This window comes from Cololabis saira, chromosome 14, assembly GCF_033807715.1.
Source record: "Cololabis saira isolate AMF1-May2022 chromosome 14, fColSai1.1, whole genome shotgun sequence".
NCBI lineage: Eukaryota > Metazoa > Chordata > Actinopteri > Beloniformes > Belonidae > Cololabis > Cololabis saira.
In genome coordinates, this window is record NC_084600.1 from 1,331,644 (window position 1) to 1,349,343 (window position 17,700).

The window sequence follows — 17,700 nt, forward strand, 5'->3', positions numbered from 1 at the left end:
ACTAACGCACACTTTACCAGCAGCTCACTCAAGCGCTCTCACCCTCTCCCTGTCCCTCTTTTGCCCTCTCTCTTTCTTTCTTTTGTCACTCTTTCTTTTGCATGTACTTGTTATAGAGGGACAATGTACATTAATGAACATTTTAAAAATATAAATACATCCCATTGTAGCCAAAAGGCTCATTTCCATTGGCAGTCCCCCTGCCAGAAGGAACACAAGGCGTAGTAATAAAAGCAACAAATTACAGTAAAAACAAATACATGTCATAGGTACAATATTTAGTAGGGGTGTAACGATACACTAATCTCACGATACAGTACGATACACGATATTGAGGTCACGATAACGATACGATATTATAACATTATTTTTTTAACAACCTTGAATGAGGAACATATGACTAGAAAAAATTGTCTTTTATTTGAAAGACACAAAATACAAAACAATACTGTGCATTTGCCCTATTGTTTCAGTTTGTAATGCTTTATAACTGTTTAAGTTTTAAAGAGAAAGCCAGGCCAACCATTTTCCACAAACTGAACTAAAAGTAAATGTCAGGTCTGCATTATGATCTTCAGTTTCATACAAGTAAAAATATTTTACCACAAACTGAATAGTTTCTCTCATGTATGATTTGACTTTTTTCTTTTCCAGAAATTTAACTAAAATTAAATAAATAAATAAAAGTAAATAAATACTTACAATTTTACATCATAAAAAGATTGATTCATGCTCACCTTATAAGTGTAAGAGGAGATTTATTTTTGTTAAGAAGGTTATTTTGGTAATTCAGGGTTCATTATTTTATAAATATATTCTTTATATTCTGATGTAAATCAGGGACTATAATGACACTAGTCAGTTTATCTGTAGTGATTAGTCTGTTTTAGATTGGGCGGAGTGATACGCCACAGTACGGCACTAGGTGCTGTGTTGATGTTCTAAAATCCTACACTGTTGAGGGACATTAAAGTACACTGGAACTCAGCAGAAGTTTCCCCGTGTTTATCCTACTCACCACCCCAAAAAGGTTTAATTTAATAAGGTAAGGCTTAACTCTACACCAGCCTTACATAAGTAAAAGTTCAGAGCTCAAAACCCTGCAAGAGTCCCGTGATTGGGACCAAAACGGTACTAGTTTCTTCTGAGCGGAGGGAGATTTTGGTCCGCGGGTCGAGGTTTGGTCGTTACACGCGTTTCTAATCAACACAATAGAGTAATATTAATAACCCAATATCGCGATACACTTTGTCACCTCCACGACACGTATTGTGACGTTTTTGTATCGCAAAATTTCGTGGCACGATATATTGTTACACCCCTACTCATTAGCTGCCCTGTAGGTAAAAACTGATGGACGAAATACAGTTTTCCTGAATGGGATAACAATCACCTCCAGCAGCCTCTCTGGTGACACTTGTTGCGGGTGATCTAAATGTTATAAGGCTACAGAGTGGCGGCGGAGCTAAGCTGTGACAGAATTTGTATATGAGGCAGCAGTTTTTGAAAATGACAAGATGGTTCCAGCTCTCAGTGTATTTGGATCCAGAAGGAAGCGTTTACCTCATGCATGGTCAGTAGATAGTTGAGGATGCTCTGCAGCTCGTCCTCCTTCACTCCCCGGTCCTGGGAAACACAAGCGCTCATCAAAGCATTTAGGAACTTCAGTTATGCCCATTTATTATTAACTTCAGATGACTGGATGCAGCGGCGGGAACAAATCAATACACGTGCACGCAAACACAAAACGCTCCGGTGCTTTATGCAGGCTGCTGATCTAGAATGCCATTTCCACATAGTTGAAATTATGCCAACAGAGAGAACATAATCAAAGTCAAGTGATTTCTCGCAGCTTCAACGAGGTAAGAAATATAATCAATTTCTCTCACTCTACCTTGAGAATGAGCTGTTTGAGGAAAAGCAGCATGAAGGCTCGGAGGGAGATGATCTCTTTCTGGGACGGCCGCGGTCCATCTAAGCAGAGACACAAAAACACAAAAATCATTTCCTGCTAAAAGTGCAATCTTTACACGTCATAATGATAAGCTATCCACGTCTGAGAGCCCTTCTGTTTACTCATATTCACTTTTATTACACTTCCTGGAGAGCAGGGAATACACACACACACACACACACACACACACACACACACACACACACACACACACACACACACACACACACACACACACACACACACACACACACACACACACACACACACACACACACACACACACAGTCACTCTACAGCGGAAATGTAAACTGTAAATCACCGTCATTAAAATCCAGGGGCAATTTGGCAGTCTAGATACTTTATGCTTGACTAATCTAACTTATTACAGCAAAGGCGCAGCAATTTGCAGAAATGTGACTGATGGTCTGAATGATCCAAACCGAACAGCAACAGTAATCCACTGTATCTCAGCTGTTTTCTGTGAAGAAGAAATTCTGCAAAAAGAAATAATCAAGCTTAAAACACAAAAGCACCAGAAGCTGCTTGATATATATGAAAGCTTGTCTGGATGCATTAAGCTCTACTGCCCTTATTTTTAAACAACTTGCGCTTTTTATTATTTTACCTCTTTTCTTATCATCTTATTTCATTTTATTTGTTATTTAAACGCACTCTTAAAGGAGCATGAGGCAGGATTGAGGCAGGATTTATGAAAAAAAATCCGTATACGTTTTAAGTTTTCTAGTAATAATGTCAGATGAAGCGTTCCAAACCAAAAAGAATGAGCCCTCTAGTGTATCTCTCCGTTGCCTTGAACAGGCTGTGTGCTGCAAAATGTGCTGCAATTCGGTCCCGAATTTCCCGCGCTGTCCTGCGGATGTGACGTCACATGACGCTGCATGCACGTTCTCCCCGTTCTCCCGTGCCGGCTTCACTGTTGGCTGCAGTACCCCCGACGACCGTCGTGGTGAAGGGTGGCGCTAGAGAGTCTCATTTCTTAAAAGGAGCCTCAAGCTCCTTTAAATTAAATACTTTTTGAAAACCGCGAATGAGATGTGTACCTGCTGTACTCTACTGCCCTTACTTTTCAGCAACTTGTGCTTTTCATTATTTTACCTCTTTTCTTATCATTTTATTTCATTGTATTTGTTACTTACTGTTTAATTATGTCTTCCCGCTTTTAAAGCAGCACAATGTAACTTTTCCACCTTAATATCATATTTCCAGAGTCATTGTGATGGTACATCAACTTCCAACAGGTTTAATGAACCTCTGTCATGGTCTGAGGGGTCTGTATCACCTTCACTGGCACTATGTAACTTTGAGGTGGATGGTAGGAACCCTGCCACACTACTTGTAAAGCACTACCGCTTTTGTCCAAAGGAGCCGCCAAACTCAACAAAAGCTGAAAGTTACATTGTGCTGCTTTAATGCTGATGTAAAGCACTTTGAATTACCTTGTGTTGAATTGTGCTATACAAATAAACTTGCCTTGCCTAAGCAATATTTTTGCCACAACCCATTCATTCAATTGTTACAGCTGGCATTTATGTCAAAAGTGTGTTGAAACACTTTCACGTTCCTGACACTTCTCAGAGCAGCAGCTTGGGTGCTTCGGAAGCTTTAAAGAAGAAAAGGGACCAATGGGATGCTGGCAGCGCTTTGGCATCGATGTCACAGTGTTCCACTTATTCTCAAGGTGAGTCATTTGTACGTCTGATGAATCAGCTCACAACCACTGCTAAATAACTGTTTTGAAGTGGCCTTCAGATCAGACTGTCCTCCGACTGGGAGATTGGATTTCCATGTCCCCGAGTGTCCTTGAAACAAGGTTAAAAAGGTGTTACATATACGTGTAGATTGTTCTCGCTCCTTCTCAACAGATGCCCATTCAGTTGCTAAGAAACAATAAACAGTGTCTGGCTTGTGTGCATTTGCCACTGCACTCTTTCTTGGGTTAAGATGTTTTGGGTCATTCTCATTTTATGGACGTCCCATGTGGAGATCAATGCTTTACAAAATAATCTTATTCCAAACAGAAAAAAAGCCCCACATCGTCTCTGGACATTTAAACTGACCACCAACATCACCATTATCAACAATGCAGCCCTTTCTTTCCTACAAGCAAGACTTTTAGGAGGCTGCAAATTAGGCTTTCTTTTCTTCTACACACCACTATGGTTTAGATGGACATTATGAGTCCAAGAGTGAGGACACTTCCTCTCCTGAGGGTCATCTTGTGCTAATTTGGTACCTCATAATTTATTTTACACATTTCCTCTTTCAAACCATAAACAATATTTTATGTCCGAACTGAAGAGCATCAGTTCTTTTTTTAGGGTCCTTAATAATCTATTCTTATTTACTTTTTTTTTGTGTCTGCATATATATTAATGGTTTATACAATGTTGGTAAAAACCTAAGGCATATATATGTATACTGTATATATATATATATATATATATATATATATATATATATATATATATATATATATATATATATATATATATATATATATATATATATATATATATATATATATATATATATATATATATATATATGCATTTTTAATATATATATATATATGTAATATATATTATATGATATATATCATATATATTTATTTTATCAATATATATCCTTAATAATCTATTCTTATTTCGAAAAACACGTGACAAAGTTATTTTTACATTTTAAATGAATTTGCTTGGCAAATCTTTTTTTTATATATATATATATATATATTTTTTTTTTATCCCGATTTTTTTCCCCATTTTACCACCCAGTGCTCCTACAGTACCTAAGTGTTTTGATCCACTGCTATTTAGCAAGCAGAAGTGAGCTGAGAGAAACATAAAAGGAGTGAAGAGAGTAAAACCACGAAGCTCCTGCGTGGTATTTCTTTGTCCTGCTCTGGCAGCTTCAAAGTTTCAGCTCAGCTGCTTTTCACGCAGCAAAAACAGGAGACCAAAGCAATCCACAGCTATCCATCATCCTCAGCCGTCAGGCTGTACATGAGCTGGAAGGGGACAGTGGCCATCCATCATGGTTACGTAGCAGCTCTGCATTAAGCAAGCGTATGCGTGTATGCACACGGAGAATGCAAGTATCTCCTACTCTTCATATCTTTGTTTGAAGAGGGCTTAAATAAAAATCATATTCATGTGAATTGCTTCCAAGGGGAAAATTTAATCATATTCTTTCCCTCTTTGATTTGAATTTTCCTCCTCTAGATCTCATTTGTGTCACATTTATTCCAGAAAACTGTTGATTCATATTAAGATCTTTGTCATCCTGCTGCAGAATAAAAGTGGTCAGAGAGTTACAGTTCTTAAATCAAGCATACACTGTGTCTCTGTGTGTATGTGTGTACAATAATAAGTCAAGGAGAGAAAAACACCTCTCTGAGTAAAAAATACTAATTCTTTTTTAAAAATCAGGAAAGAAATTGAAAAAGGTTAGTTTTAAAATTAGAAAAAAAAAGACAGACTGATATATCTCAACTAATTAGGTTAATTGGCAACAGTTACTAACACGATTAAAGATGAAAAGAGCATCCTACGGAGATTGAGCCTCTAAAAAGCAGAGATAGAGAGAGATTTATATCTCTGTGACAGCCTTCTCAAACAGAAAAACAACATATTACTATCTATGAAACGTATTTTTTTTTATATGTGGAAAGAATCTGCAGAAATATTTGTCCGCAAGGGACAAAAAACCAATACTGGGTGATGGTGATCTTCAGCACATCTGAAACAGATATGACTGTGGTGGAAATCCCTGTACGAGCTAAAGAACACACACTGACAAGAAAAAATAAGTTACAGAGTAACATTTACAGGATCCAAACATCCGCTCCCTATTCTTGGGCCCAGTTCGTTTCAGTTGGACGGAGATGCAGTCAGGATCTGTTCTGAGGCCCAACCAATCAATATGTGAAATTCTGCTGGAAATAGCGGCGGCAGCGTCCTCCGGGGTGAACAAGGGAGGGATTGCATCTGGTTATCAGTGCACAGTTCAAACGCCTCCGGAGTGGTGGTGTCTCGGTGTGCATGGCTCGACTCAAGTGCACATTTATGAAGGGACTAAATCCTTTTTCAGGCAAGAATGGGAAAAGATTTCACTCTAAAACTGCAGCAACACTTGTTAAGAGTGTTGTTAAAAAGAGGTGACGCAACACCAGGGTAAATATGCTCTGGCCTCACTTTTTATTCTTTTTATTATTTCACAGCAATCAACACTGCAAAGCGCCTAGAGACAACTTCTGTTGTAATAGATGCTGTATAAATAAAATAGAATTGAATTGAATTGAACACAGATACAAGCACATGCTCACATGAGTTCTATCAGTTAAATATAAAGGTTAGATTTTGTGCAAATCAATATATTCTTTTTTAATCTATTCTAAATCATTTATTCTTTTTTATTTATAAGAATGCACAACTTCCACCAGCTTAACACGTGTAGATTTAATCTTTGAATAAATATAACGAATGAAATCATAACTTAAAGGAGACCTATTCTGAAAAACATTTTTTTTCTTGCTTTAACATATATAAAGTGGTCTCCCCTCAGCCTGCCAACTCAGAGAAGGAGGAAAGCAACCAAATTCTGCAGTGTCTGTACAGCCGCCTGGATGATCGTCCAGTGTGATGTGGATCTACGAGACAATAAGATTCTGCTCCCGTCGTTACGTAACGACAGGCGCGATTAACATAGTTTGGCGGTGTATCACGTAATTCAGGCAGCCAATCAGCACATGGCTCATTATCATAGCTGCCCCACCCACTCAGAATCCCACATAGATAATGAGGTTAGAGAATGGGAAGATAAAGACATGGCTCAGAGGCTGAATTTCTAATTTATTTAGCAAAAACAATCAAAAGCTTGTTTTTAAGACATTCGAGGCCTGTTTAAAGTAGGTATTAGATGCCGTATCAGGTCCCCTTTAATTCAAGATAATACAACCGTATACAATGAACTGAAAACCTACGGATACAGTGTCCAAACTTGTTTTATTACTGATTTGTTTTATCTAAATTCTTTTTTCTCCACTAAATCGAAGGCATTTAATGACCATTTCCACTGAATTTTAACCGCGCTACAGAGTGCGGCCAAAGGCCCGGGGTGTTGAATTCGCTCCGGTACACTCCGTCTTTCCACAGATCTGACACCAATTTCCATTCAGCACCAAAGTGGAATTATTTTAAAAAGCATGTAAAATTCAGGAATGAATTATGCATTTCTAACCAAATGTAGAGCCAGTGCAGGGCAAGAACACAAAATATAAATAAAAAAGCATCAGAGCAACTTGGTTTCAACCTCATTCCCTCAGACTGACACAGATTAATACTTTTTTAATCCACAAAGGCTGTGGTGGGATGAAAACAGCTTCCTATTACTATGTAAATGAGTGCATATCACGCTCAGACGGCACAGTGCGGAGTACAGACATGCAGACGGTCATGCCACAACCAGTAGCTCGGAGATGTGAATGACAGTTTGTGTCTCAGGCTAATTGTCACTGTGCTGTTATCAGAGCTTCTTTATTGGGCATAATCCCAGCAGTCAACCGGCAACCAGCACAGGAAAGAAGCCAGACAGACACTTGATTAGAAATTCCAAAAGCTGCCTTGGATCTGCCCATCACACCCGTCTGTTACCATGGCAACATGGGATGCATAACCATAGTGAGCAAAGAGTCTCGGGCAAAAAAAAAGGAGGTTGATTAAAGTGAGAGCGTGCCCTGACCCCCTGATGCTCCATGTGTCTACAGAGCCGTGATAAAACCGTCTGTGCTCAATTCCCAGTGCAGTGAAAACACAGAATATGCTGTAAAACAACGCTCTGTTTGAATACCATTTCTTTTTTTTACATCTTCAGTTCTTGTCCAAATAAAACTAACTACACTGTTCTCACTGGAAACATGAGAGCATGTGTTTACAGTTGAATAAATATAAGATAGTTCTTGAAATGGGCTTTCAAAGGACACTGTTGGTCATCTGAGGACACAAACACAGTGACTACGTTTCCATGCATTAATAACCCTTTTCTAACCGGAATATTAGCAATAACCCGGTTGCGCACGGCCATGTAAACACCAATGAATTCAATTCAATTCAACCTTTGAATAACCGGAATTTGCTCATATTCCGGTTTTCAAAAACCCGAATATGAGCCCTGGGTTACTCCTTTTCTATTTTTTTTTTTTTTTTGTACTTTATTTTTCTATGTGCCACACCATAGTGACGTTCAGTATAACAACAAAAAAAACTAATATACATATATAGACATAAGACAGACACCAACCTCAACATATACACGAAGAAAAAAAAAATAAATAAATAAAAATTAAATTAAAAAAAAAAATATTAAAAGGACATATCTAAACAACAAACACAAACAAAGCAAAGAGAGGCCTAACATGCCTTTAAATACCTTCTAACCCCCCTGTTACCTCCCTCCCCTATACATCCCTTACACTTCACTCTTTTATGTATTAGCCAAAATTCCTATTTTCACAAATCCTTATTTCCATTCTTATTTCATGAACACAATACAGCTAGAAGGAGAGAGACGCACCATGAGAGCAAGTAAGCAAACAAGCACATAACCGTACCTCCAAAGATAAAAAGATAATAATAAAAATAACTCCTTTTCTAACCCGAATATTTGGTCATGTATACGCTAACGGGATATCCCCATCAAAAGGTACAGGAATTTGTTTTCTGCACGTTCTTTACGCAAGGAATCCTGGTCTTTTGAGTCCAGGAATTTCTTATAAACACGGAGAAACGCAAGACCAGGAGGAGACTAATCACTTCATAAATGTAATGAAAGATATGAACATTTCTGCATTTGTAGACGGTAGAAAGTATGGATAAGTAAGGATTAGCCAGATTTACAAAAAGGTGAGCGAAAGGTTGCGCAAGGCAGGATTTGTAGGAATGCCAGACCAGCTCAAGCTCCGCTGGAAGACGCTGAAAAAGGAGAACTACAGGTCCAAGTTCTACTGGGCTGTTGATTATCCACCGTGCTGCTGTTATTGTTGTTGTTTTGGATTTGGATACAGGAAGAAGAAGCTGAAATGACGGGAATTGCGTCATGACGTTCTCCATGCGTCGCTGGTTTGATCCAGATATCCCAAATGATTAATTACCATGTATACAGGGATAACCCTGTTAGCTCACGCATGGAAACAGATTATTCAAAATGATTCAGTAACCGGAATATTGACCTTAACCCCAATTTTGACTGCATGTACTGTAAACGTAGTCAGTGTTCCCCCTTTAAAAGACGTTCAGTTTGTGTTTCTGAAAATGTATTATTTATTCCCGAACCCTGACATGTGCAGCATGGGGCTCCGCTGCGTTCACCCAGGCAGGCAGGGGTTGCCAGGGGAGGAGTGATTACACCTCAGGCATGTGCGTATACGGATGCTGTGGACATAAATCAGTTTCATGTTGTGGGGAACTTGGTGGGTTTTCCATCATAAAGACCAAGGCCAAAATAAAGTTCCAGGAAAATTACTTTACTCCCAAGATGTTGGGAAAGATGGGGATGTATTGGAGCAGCGTCTGCAGCTCAGACACTGCCGGGAGTACTCACGACATCTTATTTTAATGCTTCATTTGCTGTGAAACTGCCGTACCACCACTGCATGTGTCTCCTCCAGCACTGACTCAACTACAGCAACTGTATGACGGTAAACAAAAACTGCCAGCCTCCTCCTCCATGCCGACTGTTGTTACAGTGTTGTCTACTTCTCTTCTCTTCTTTCCTTCTTCTCTTCTCCTCTTCTATTTTTTATTTATTATAAGTATCTCATAGCCATTATTTTAGTCCATCGTTCTTGTAGTTTGTTGTGCCCCTTTTTTACTTTACTTTTTTACTGGTTCTACTGGGTCACTAACACAGGTACTGGTTCTACTGGGCCGGGTCACTAACGCAGGTACTGGTTCTACTGGGCCGGGTCACTAACGCAGGTACTGGTTCTACTGGGCCGGGTCGCTTTTTTTTTTCTCTTTTGTGCATGTTTGCAGGCCGGAGCTTCAGGAGCTGCTGACCTGCAGTCCCCCCTCTGATCATCCCACTGCTGCTTCCACCTGCCTGCAGTCCCCCCTCTGATCATCCCACTGCTGCTTCCACCTGCCTGTAGTCCCCCCTCTAATCATCCAACTGCTGCTTCCACCTGCCTGCAGTCCCCCCTCTGATCATCCCACTGCTGCTTCCACCTGCCTGCGGTCCGCCAGAGCCCAACATTTCCCCTGTCAGTACCACTCAAGGTGACAAAACATGCCTATGATTTTTGAAAAGATCCATGTCTGTAGATGATATTTCGGTATGATAACCTTCCTGAGTGGCAGTTGGATCATAGTTTGAGTGACATTATGTGATGATTCTGTACTCGGTTAACCTTCTTGACACTATCTTAAGTACACACAAAACGTAGCCTAACTATAATCAGATCTTGACATATTCCCATTAATAACGATGTTAATTTTGTTTTCAATATTGTTTATAATGTTGTTTATAAAACCAGTTTGTGACATTAACCTAGTGGCTGTTATAGTTTTATAGGAGCCTAATGATGCTCTTCTAGTTTAAGGCTCACAATGACCTGCAACAATGATAAAGTATGGGGTATATTATACATTTCCTGAATCCTTATGGTCCTATGAGTATTCCAGTTTTTGTATTTTGTGTCCCTGTTGTTCCTAGATGACACAGGGATAAAATATTTGTGTAAAAATTAAATTTTTACACAAAAAAGTAATTAATTAAAATTAAATAAAAAATTTGTGTTGTTTATAGTTTAAAGAGCTGCAGTGACCTCTATGTTGGTCAGAAAGATTCACATCTTAGCTTGAATGAATACTTAAAATGATACCAAAGACAATATTGTGAAACATTGACAGATATCCTGAACATGAGTCTAAACCAGGATATGCACCAGCATCTAAAATGTAATTTTCTGAACTTCATGAGCTGATAACTCTGATACAGCTGCCACTCAGGAAGGGTTATCATACCAAAATATAATCTACAGACATGGATTTTTGTTTTTTAAATTATAAGCAAGTTTTGTCACCTTGAGTGGTGCTGATATCTGGTCTGGCCCATGGTCCTGGTCCAGGTTTCTTTCCTCCTAAAGGGGAGTTTTCCTGGCCACTGTACGGTTTTTACCAGCCTAACGTTGTTATGATTAATAAATCCCACCGCAGGGGGTGCGATTGACCGGTGAAACAATGTAACACTCAGCTCCAACACACAATCGTTGTCTTTCCACGGGTTTATTTTCCTCGTTAGCAACTCCACATATGCCAACTTAAACAACGATTGTTGTCAGCAGGTAATCAACTGAAACATATAAATATAAACTGTATAAATACAAACATCCCTACATTAATTTCACAGACATATTTATGATATTTACACAAATTAAAATGATTTCTTATACTAAATTCACCAGCTCAGCTTCGCCGGTTAAACCGAGTCGCAGTATGAAAAACCACAGAACCACTATTCTGCCTAATATTCTCATAGACAACAAACAGTCTCTGAACCATCATTTTGGGGCATTCTGTGATATTCAGTTTTTTTTTCTAAGGCTTAAGCTGTGCTATTCCAAAGCTACTCTTTGTCTGTGCAAGAGGTATTTAATTTCCTGCCATTATTTCTATGCTAAAATGATGATGAAACAGCTATTTGCATTTATGTAGTTTAGCAGGTCTGTAATTACTTGACCTGCCATTACATAAGACATCTCTCACAGTGGGCAGAGCCATTCAAAGCTATGGAATCTAAATGATTATTGATTAAAGCGGAAAGATAAAGCTGAATTTCAAAGTCCAACAACCTCATCTGCAACCCGGAGTAAAAATATCATCTTTCCAAAAGACTGTCACTGTTCATATGAAAACCATAAATCAGCAAATGAATACTTTAGTTTGTAAGAATGTGCTGCAACAGTCTTCTGAATTAATGTGTAGATTTATCGATGATGATCATGATGATGATGATATCAATACCAACAAGAAGCAGGAGGAGAAGGTCATAGATAGATAGATGGATGGATGGATGGATGGATGGATGGATGGATGGATGGATGGATGGATGGATGGATGGATGGATGGATGGATGGATGGATGGATGGATGGATGGATGGATGGATGGATGGATGGATGGATGGATGGATAGATAGATAGATAGATAGATAGATAGATAGATAGATAGATAGATAGATAGATAGATAGATAGATAGATAGATAGATAGATAGATAGATAGATAGATAGATAGATAGATAGATAGATAGATAGATAGATAGATAGATAGATAGATAGATAGATAGATAGATAGATAGATAGATAGATAGATAGATAGATAGATAGATAGATAGATAGATCTGCGTGAACGTACCAAGACCTTTGGGGGAGATTCCGCTGCACTCCAGAGGGTTCAGAGCCCAGTAGTAGTACTTTAGGGTGTGCATCAGCTGCAGGACGGTGCCCACGCGCCGGATGGTGGAGTAGATGGTGGCGGTGCCGATGAACTCCGATGACAGGTATGTGTACAGGGAGAGCTGGACCTGGATGCACACACAAGTCCTTTATGCAGTGCATGTACATACATTCACAAATACAGCAGTATATGCAGGAATGTGTGTTGGTTGAGGTAAAACAAGTGACCAGTTTTTGTTTATGGCGGACAAACACAAGGCATTTTAACAGTTTTAGGCCTTCAGAGAAGGCCTAAAAAAATAAGAAACGAGAATAAATGTAATAATAATAATAATGATAATAATAATAAAGTATTCAATAATAAAAAGATTTTTTTTTATTTCTATCTCATTTAATTTAATACAATATATTTAACAGATTTTGTCTCATCTGTGTTCTAAAATTAAGTTTACTGTCAAGTTCATGTCCTGAAAACCTGTTATCCAATCAGAATGGTCTGTCTCTATTAAGGCCCGGTTATCTGCTCATTCATTGGTTTCATGAATCCCGGGGAAGGCCAAGCTGTGTGTTTTGGTGTGGAGAGTGACGGGAAAATCCACCAATCACGGTTTGATTTCAAGTGGGCGGGAAGTTAAATGGCGGAGGACGAGAGTGACGTTGTACTGTTGCTTTTTTCCGCAATGATTTCTTTTCTCTGTGATGAGGTGAAGGCCCAGCGGTCGTGCTCACGGTTCACCACTGCATTTTCAATGAGTGCGTTTACATGGGAAGTTTAATTCCTCTTTAATTCAGAATTAAAATGAATTCCGATTTAAAATGAGTAAAAATTACCATGTAAACACCTAATTCTGAATGAAAATGGCCATTCCGAATTAAACTTAATTCTGAAGTAAGTGGCTGGTTTATTCCGATTTTAAATCCGAATAGAATAATTCCACGATCATGTATACACTCATTACACTTTAAATTAATTCCGGTCTTTCTTTCTGCTCGTTCTCTCGCCCGTTTGTCTCCATGACACTTATATTCCACGCTGGGCTTGTTTTCCAAACAAAGTTTCAAGATGCAGCACGCAGTAAACGCTGGTCAAGAGCAGAGACCATTTATTTAATAAATAGCTTGGAGGACCTGGAAATAATTAAAAGAACTGATGGAAACAGGAAACAACCATATTTTCTGGACTATAAGCCGCACCTGCATACAAGCCGCATCCGCTCTATTTAAAAAAAAAAAAAAAAGATATGCAAGCCGCAGATATTTCTGTTGTTAGATTAGATATTTACTACATGTACAGAAGGATTTTGAACTGTAAATGATGTACATGTTTGTACCTAAATAGATCCTTTCCTAACAGTGTCTTTTAACATGGCAGCAACTTTGCTGATTAAAACGGGACAGAACCAAGAGAAAATAACCGGTATTTATGTATCTATTTATCTGTTTGAAATCTGCTTCTACCTACTTCTATCTGTTAAAAAAGAAGTAGCGTATTCTTCTTTGCATTTATTTTGTCTTAGTTTTGATTCTAATTCCGTTTAGAGCGCCCCGAGCGGTGGAAGAAAAATCCACAGAAAAGCTGCACCTTTGTATAAGCCGCATGGTTCAAAACCTATGAAAAAAGTAGAGGCTTATAGTCCAGAAAATACGGAATAAATTAAATAAAAATTGTGATCTTTTCAAAGTTGTAACGGCTAAGTTAGTTTTTCTTCCGGTAGACGTAACTTCCGGTCCGCCCCCCTATCCAATCAGAACCTTCCCAACCCCCAGACCTTAAGGGGAATTGGATAAAGCCGATCAAACGTGTTTTCCATGTAAACCTCAATTTGGAATTACTATTTCAATGTAAACTCGGAGGAAAATAGTTTAATTCGGAATTATTTAATTCGGAATTCCGAATTAAAAACCATCCTGTAACCATAGCCGGTGTTTGCTGCTTTGTGTTGTTTGTGACGTTTCCGTGCCTGAAAGCATCGAGCCTGATCCGAGGAGCTCCTTATGTTTCCTGACATTTGAGGAGGGAACTCTCCCATTGCTCATTTGTTCTCTCCCTCCATCCGTTCCCTCTTTCCCTCTCTTAATATTCCCGTGGCCATCCCTCTTCCTCCCACATGTGCCGGATCGGGCCGGCTCACAAATCTCCGAGCTCATTACAGTGACCGCCGCGCTGAGGACGAGCCGTAACGAGGTGGCTCTATTTAAGCGGATGAAATTAGCAGCAGGCTGTGACCTGACCGTATCACATCACAGCTCATCTAGACCGGAGTGTGCACTCGGCTGACTTGAAAGGCCTTCATTACGTTACAATCTCAAACAAGTGAGCTGTTTATCTGCTGTGACTTTGTTCGGTAGGACAAAAAAACGAGATATCCCTCGGCCCCTGCCGGCGGTTCGGCCGGCACCCCCAAACCCCGGTGTTTACCAGAAGTGCTGGGGAGAGGAAAACACGTTCTGCATTTCGTAAGCAAGCAGGGGAGACATTAGAGGGATGGGAAATGTGGTTTGGATGTTATTTCTTCAAGTGTTTCATTAAATCTTGAATATGACCAAGGCCATTCTTGCCAATGATGAGGGTAATATCACCCTGAGAAGCAGTAAATAATAACGCTCAGTGGGAGGCCGAATGGTACAGAGGAAAGATTATAGGATTAAAAGATTGGTTTTAGTTTTTTGCGTCTACTGCTACTTAGCACATTTATTACGCATATCCTGCCCTGATTATAACCCTGCTCATTTGTAATTTAATTTAAATGCAATGCAATCGTCTTTCTCAGCACGTCATTCATTTGACCATAATAGAAAAATATACAAATAAAAAACAGGCAATCATTTGGTCTTATTAGTTTGAACTTGAAGCAGTTAGACGCTATCCTCCCGAATAACAAAGTACGAGGATGCAACTCCGTTATGGCCCCGATGAGTCCTGAAGAGCAGCACTGACTGCGTTTCCATGCATCAATAACCCTTTTAAAACCCGAATATTAGCAATAACACCGTTTTGCATGGCCATGTAAACACCAATAACCCCTTTGAATAACCTGAATATGCTCATATTCCGGTTTTTAAAAACCTGAATATGAGCCCTGGGTTACTCCTTTTCTAACCCGAATATTTGGTCATGTAAACGCCAAACGGAATATCCCCATCAAACGGAACATGAATTTGTTTTCTGCACATGCTCTGTTCACAAGGAATCCTGGTCTTTTGAGTCCAGGAAGTTCTTATAAACACGGAGAAACCAAGACCAGGAGGAGACTAATCACTTCATAAATGTAATGAAGGATATGAACATTTCTGCATTTGTAGACGGTAGAAAGTACCGGGATAACCAGATTTACAAGAAGGTGAGCGAAAGCAGGATTTGTTTTCAATTTGGATACAGGAAGAAGAAGCGGAAATGACGGGAATTGCGTCATGACGTTCTCCGCGCGTCGCTGGTTTGATCCAGATATCCCGAATGATTAATTACCATGTAAACGGAATATTCCCAATGTTTTAGTAACTGGAATATTAGCAATAACCCGAATTTTGAGTGCATGTAAACAGTCACTGTTGCACCCAGCATCACCTCTTAGGGTCAGAGGGAGGATGACAGGAAGTCAGGAAGTTTGGAAAATCAAAGAGGCAAGAGCTGAAGGAGCCCGCGGGAATGCCACAAACACTCACATCTAGGTTAGAGGGAAAAGAGGAGCAGCACGTCTCTCTGTTGTCCGGGGGTCTTTTCAAATGTCACTTTTTCCTCTTTGCTTTGCCTGCTTGCGTGTTCTGTCCTTTTCCAGCATGGACCAGCTCCTCCCTCCCCGTCCTCAAATCTCATCTATTATCTTATCGTAAAGGGCAATGGCTACTGACATGTGGCCTTCTTCTTTGTTAAATGTTGCTTGTCTCCAAACATGGATCAAAACTTCTAGACTGTAAGTATTTTCTACCACCGTGATCCTTTCAGTCATTTCCTTCACATCGTCATTATTCAGCAAGGTCGCCAAAGCGACACACATTTGCAGGAGATAAACAGAAACAGACCTTGGCAGGGGTGTGTATCCAGATGGCGGCGTTGAAGAGGACATGGTCACAGAGCTGTTTGAGGAGCGGCGCTCCGTGAGGTAAACCGTCCAGATACTTGGCAAACGACAGGAACTGTTCAAGAACAGCTCTGGTGATGTGGACCCTTGACGACTGGACAAAGAACAGTCAACAGAAGTTGTGATTTAACCCCAATGAGTAGTCATATAACTTCCTTTTCTGACAAAAAAAATATACAACATCAAAACACCACCACAAATCCTTTGAGAGCAGATTTCTACATCTAGTACAGGGGTCGGCAACCCAAGGCTCTACAGCCCTAGTGGCTCCTGGAGCTTTTTCAAAAATGTTTGACCTTTTTTTTTCCTTTTTTTCTATTTTTTCCTTTTTTTCTCTTTTTATTCTTTTTTCTTTTTTTCTTCTTCTTTTTTTCTCTTTTTCTTCTTTTTTCTCTTCTTTTTTATTTATTTTTTTTCTTCTTTTTTTCTATTTTTTTCCTTTTTTCCTCTTTCTTCTTTTCTCTTTTTCTTCTTTTTTTTATTTATTTATTTTTTTCTTTTTTCATTTTTTTCTCTGTTTTTCTTCCTTTTTCCTTTCCTTTTTTATCTCGACATTTTAACTTTTTTCTCGAAATTTTGACTTTTTTCTCGAAATTTTGACTTTTTTCTCGACATTTCGAACTTTTTTCTCTACCTTTCGCCATTTGCCTTCATTCTAAGGCTTATACAAGACTTTTCATTTTTTGCGGCTCCAGACATATTTGTTTTTTGTGTTTTTTGTGTTTTCAACATGTTGGGTTGCCGACCCCTGATCTAGTATGACTCTTATTCACTAGACACAGCTCGAACCAAAGACATTAAATGTTATTGTCTCATCAGCTGCATTTCATTTGTTAATATAGGTCCATTCCTCCATGTCAGGCCTGCAGCATTATAAAAAAAACAGTTGGCAAAATTATTAAAGAAAGATTTAAAACGTGTGTTCACTGAACTAAAAGTCAATGTCAATCTAAGAATCACGTGTTACATTATTTTACTCACTGTAAATTATGATATTTGATTATATACTGTACTTATGCAACATATTTTAACATTTTGCATGTCATTTCCACTTCTTTTGATTCAGGGTTACTGTTAAGTATTATGATAACTGACGGAAGCAAAGAGACTCTTTAGTTTCATCTGCAGATGTCCCGTGAACCCCATTTTGAATTGTTAAAACTTGTGAATATTTCTATCAAAAACCATTCAGTAAAA

The 17,700-nt window shown here is 39.0% G+C and overlaps 1 protein-coding gene across 11 annotated transcripts in view; it reads right to left on the bottom strand.

The window, feature by feature from the left end:
* The window catches only part of LOC133459446 (neurobeachin-like), a 176,825-nt gene that overhangs the window by 75,371 nt on the left and 83,754 nt on the right, over positions 1 to 17,700 (bottom strand). For all 11 annotated transcript variants that reach the window (XM_061739381.1, XM_061739380.1, XM_061739382.1 and 8 more), the window contains exons 12-15: positions 16,445 to 16,597; positions 12,384 to 12,552; positions 1,895 to 1,974; positions 1,564 to 1,626 (exon numbers count right to left, since the gene is read on the bottom strand). In XM_061739381.1, the coding sequence (XP_061595365.1) occupies positions 1,564 to 1,626; positions 1,895 to 1,974; positions 12,384 to 12,552; positions 16,445 to 16,597 (465 nt within the window). The remainder of the gene's footprint in view (positions 1 to 1,563; positions 1,627 to 1,894; positions 1,975 to 12,383; positions 12,553 to 16,444; positions 16,598 to 17,700) is intronic.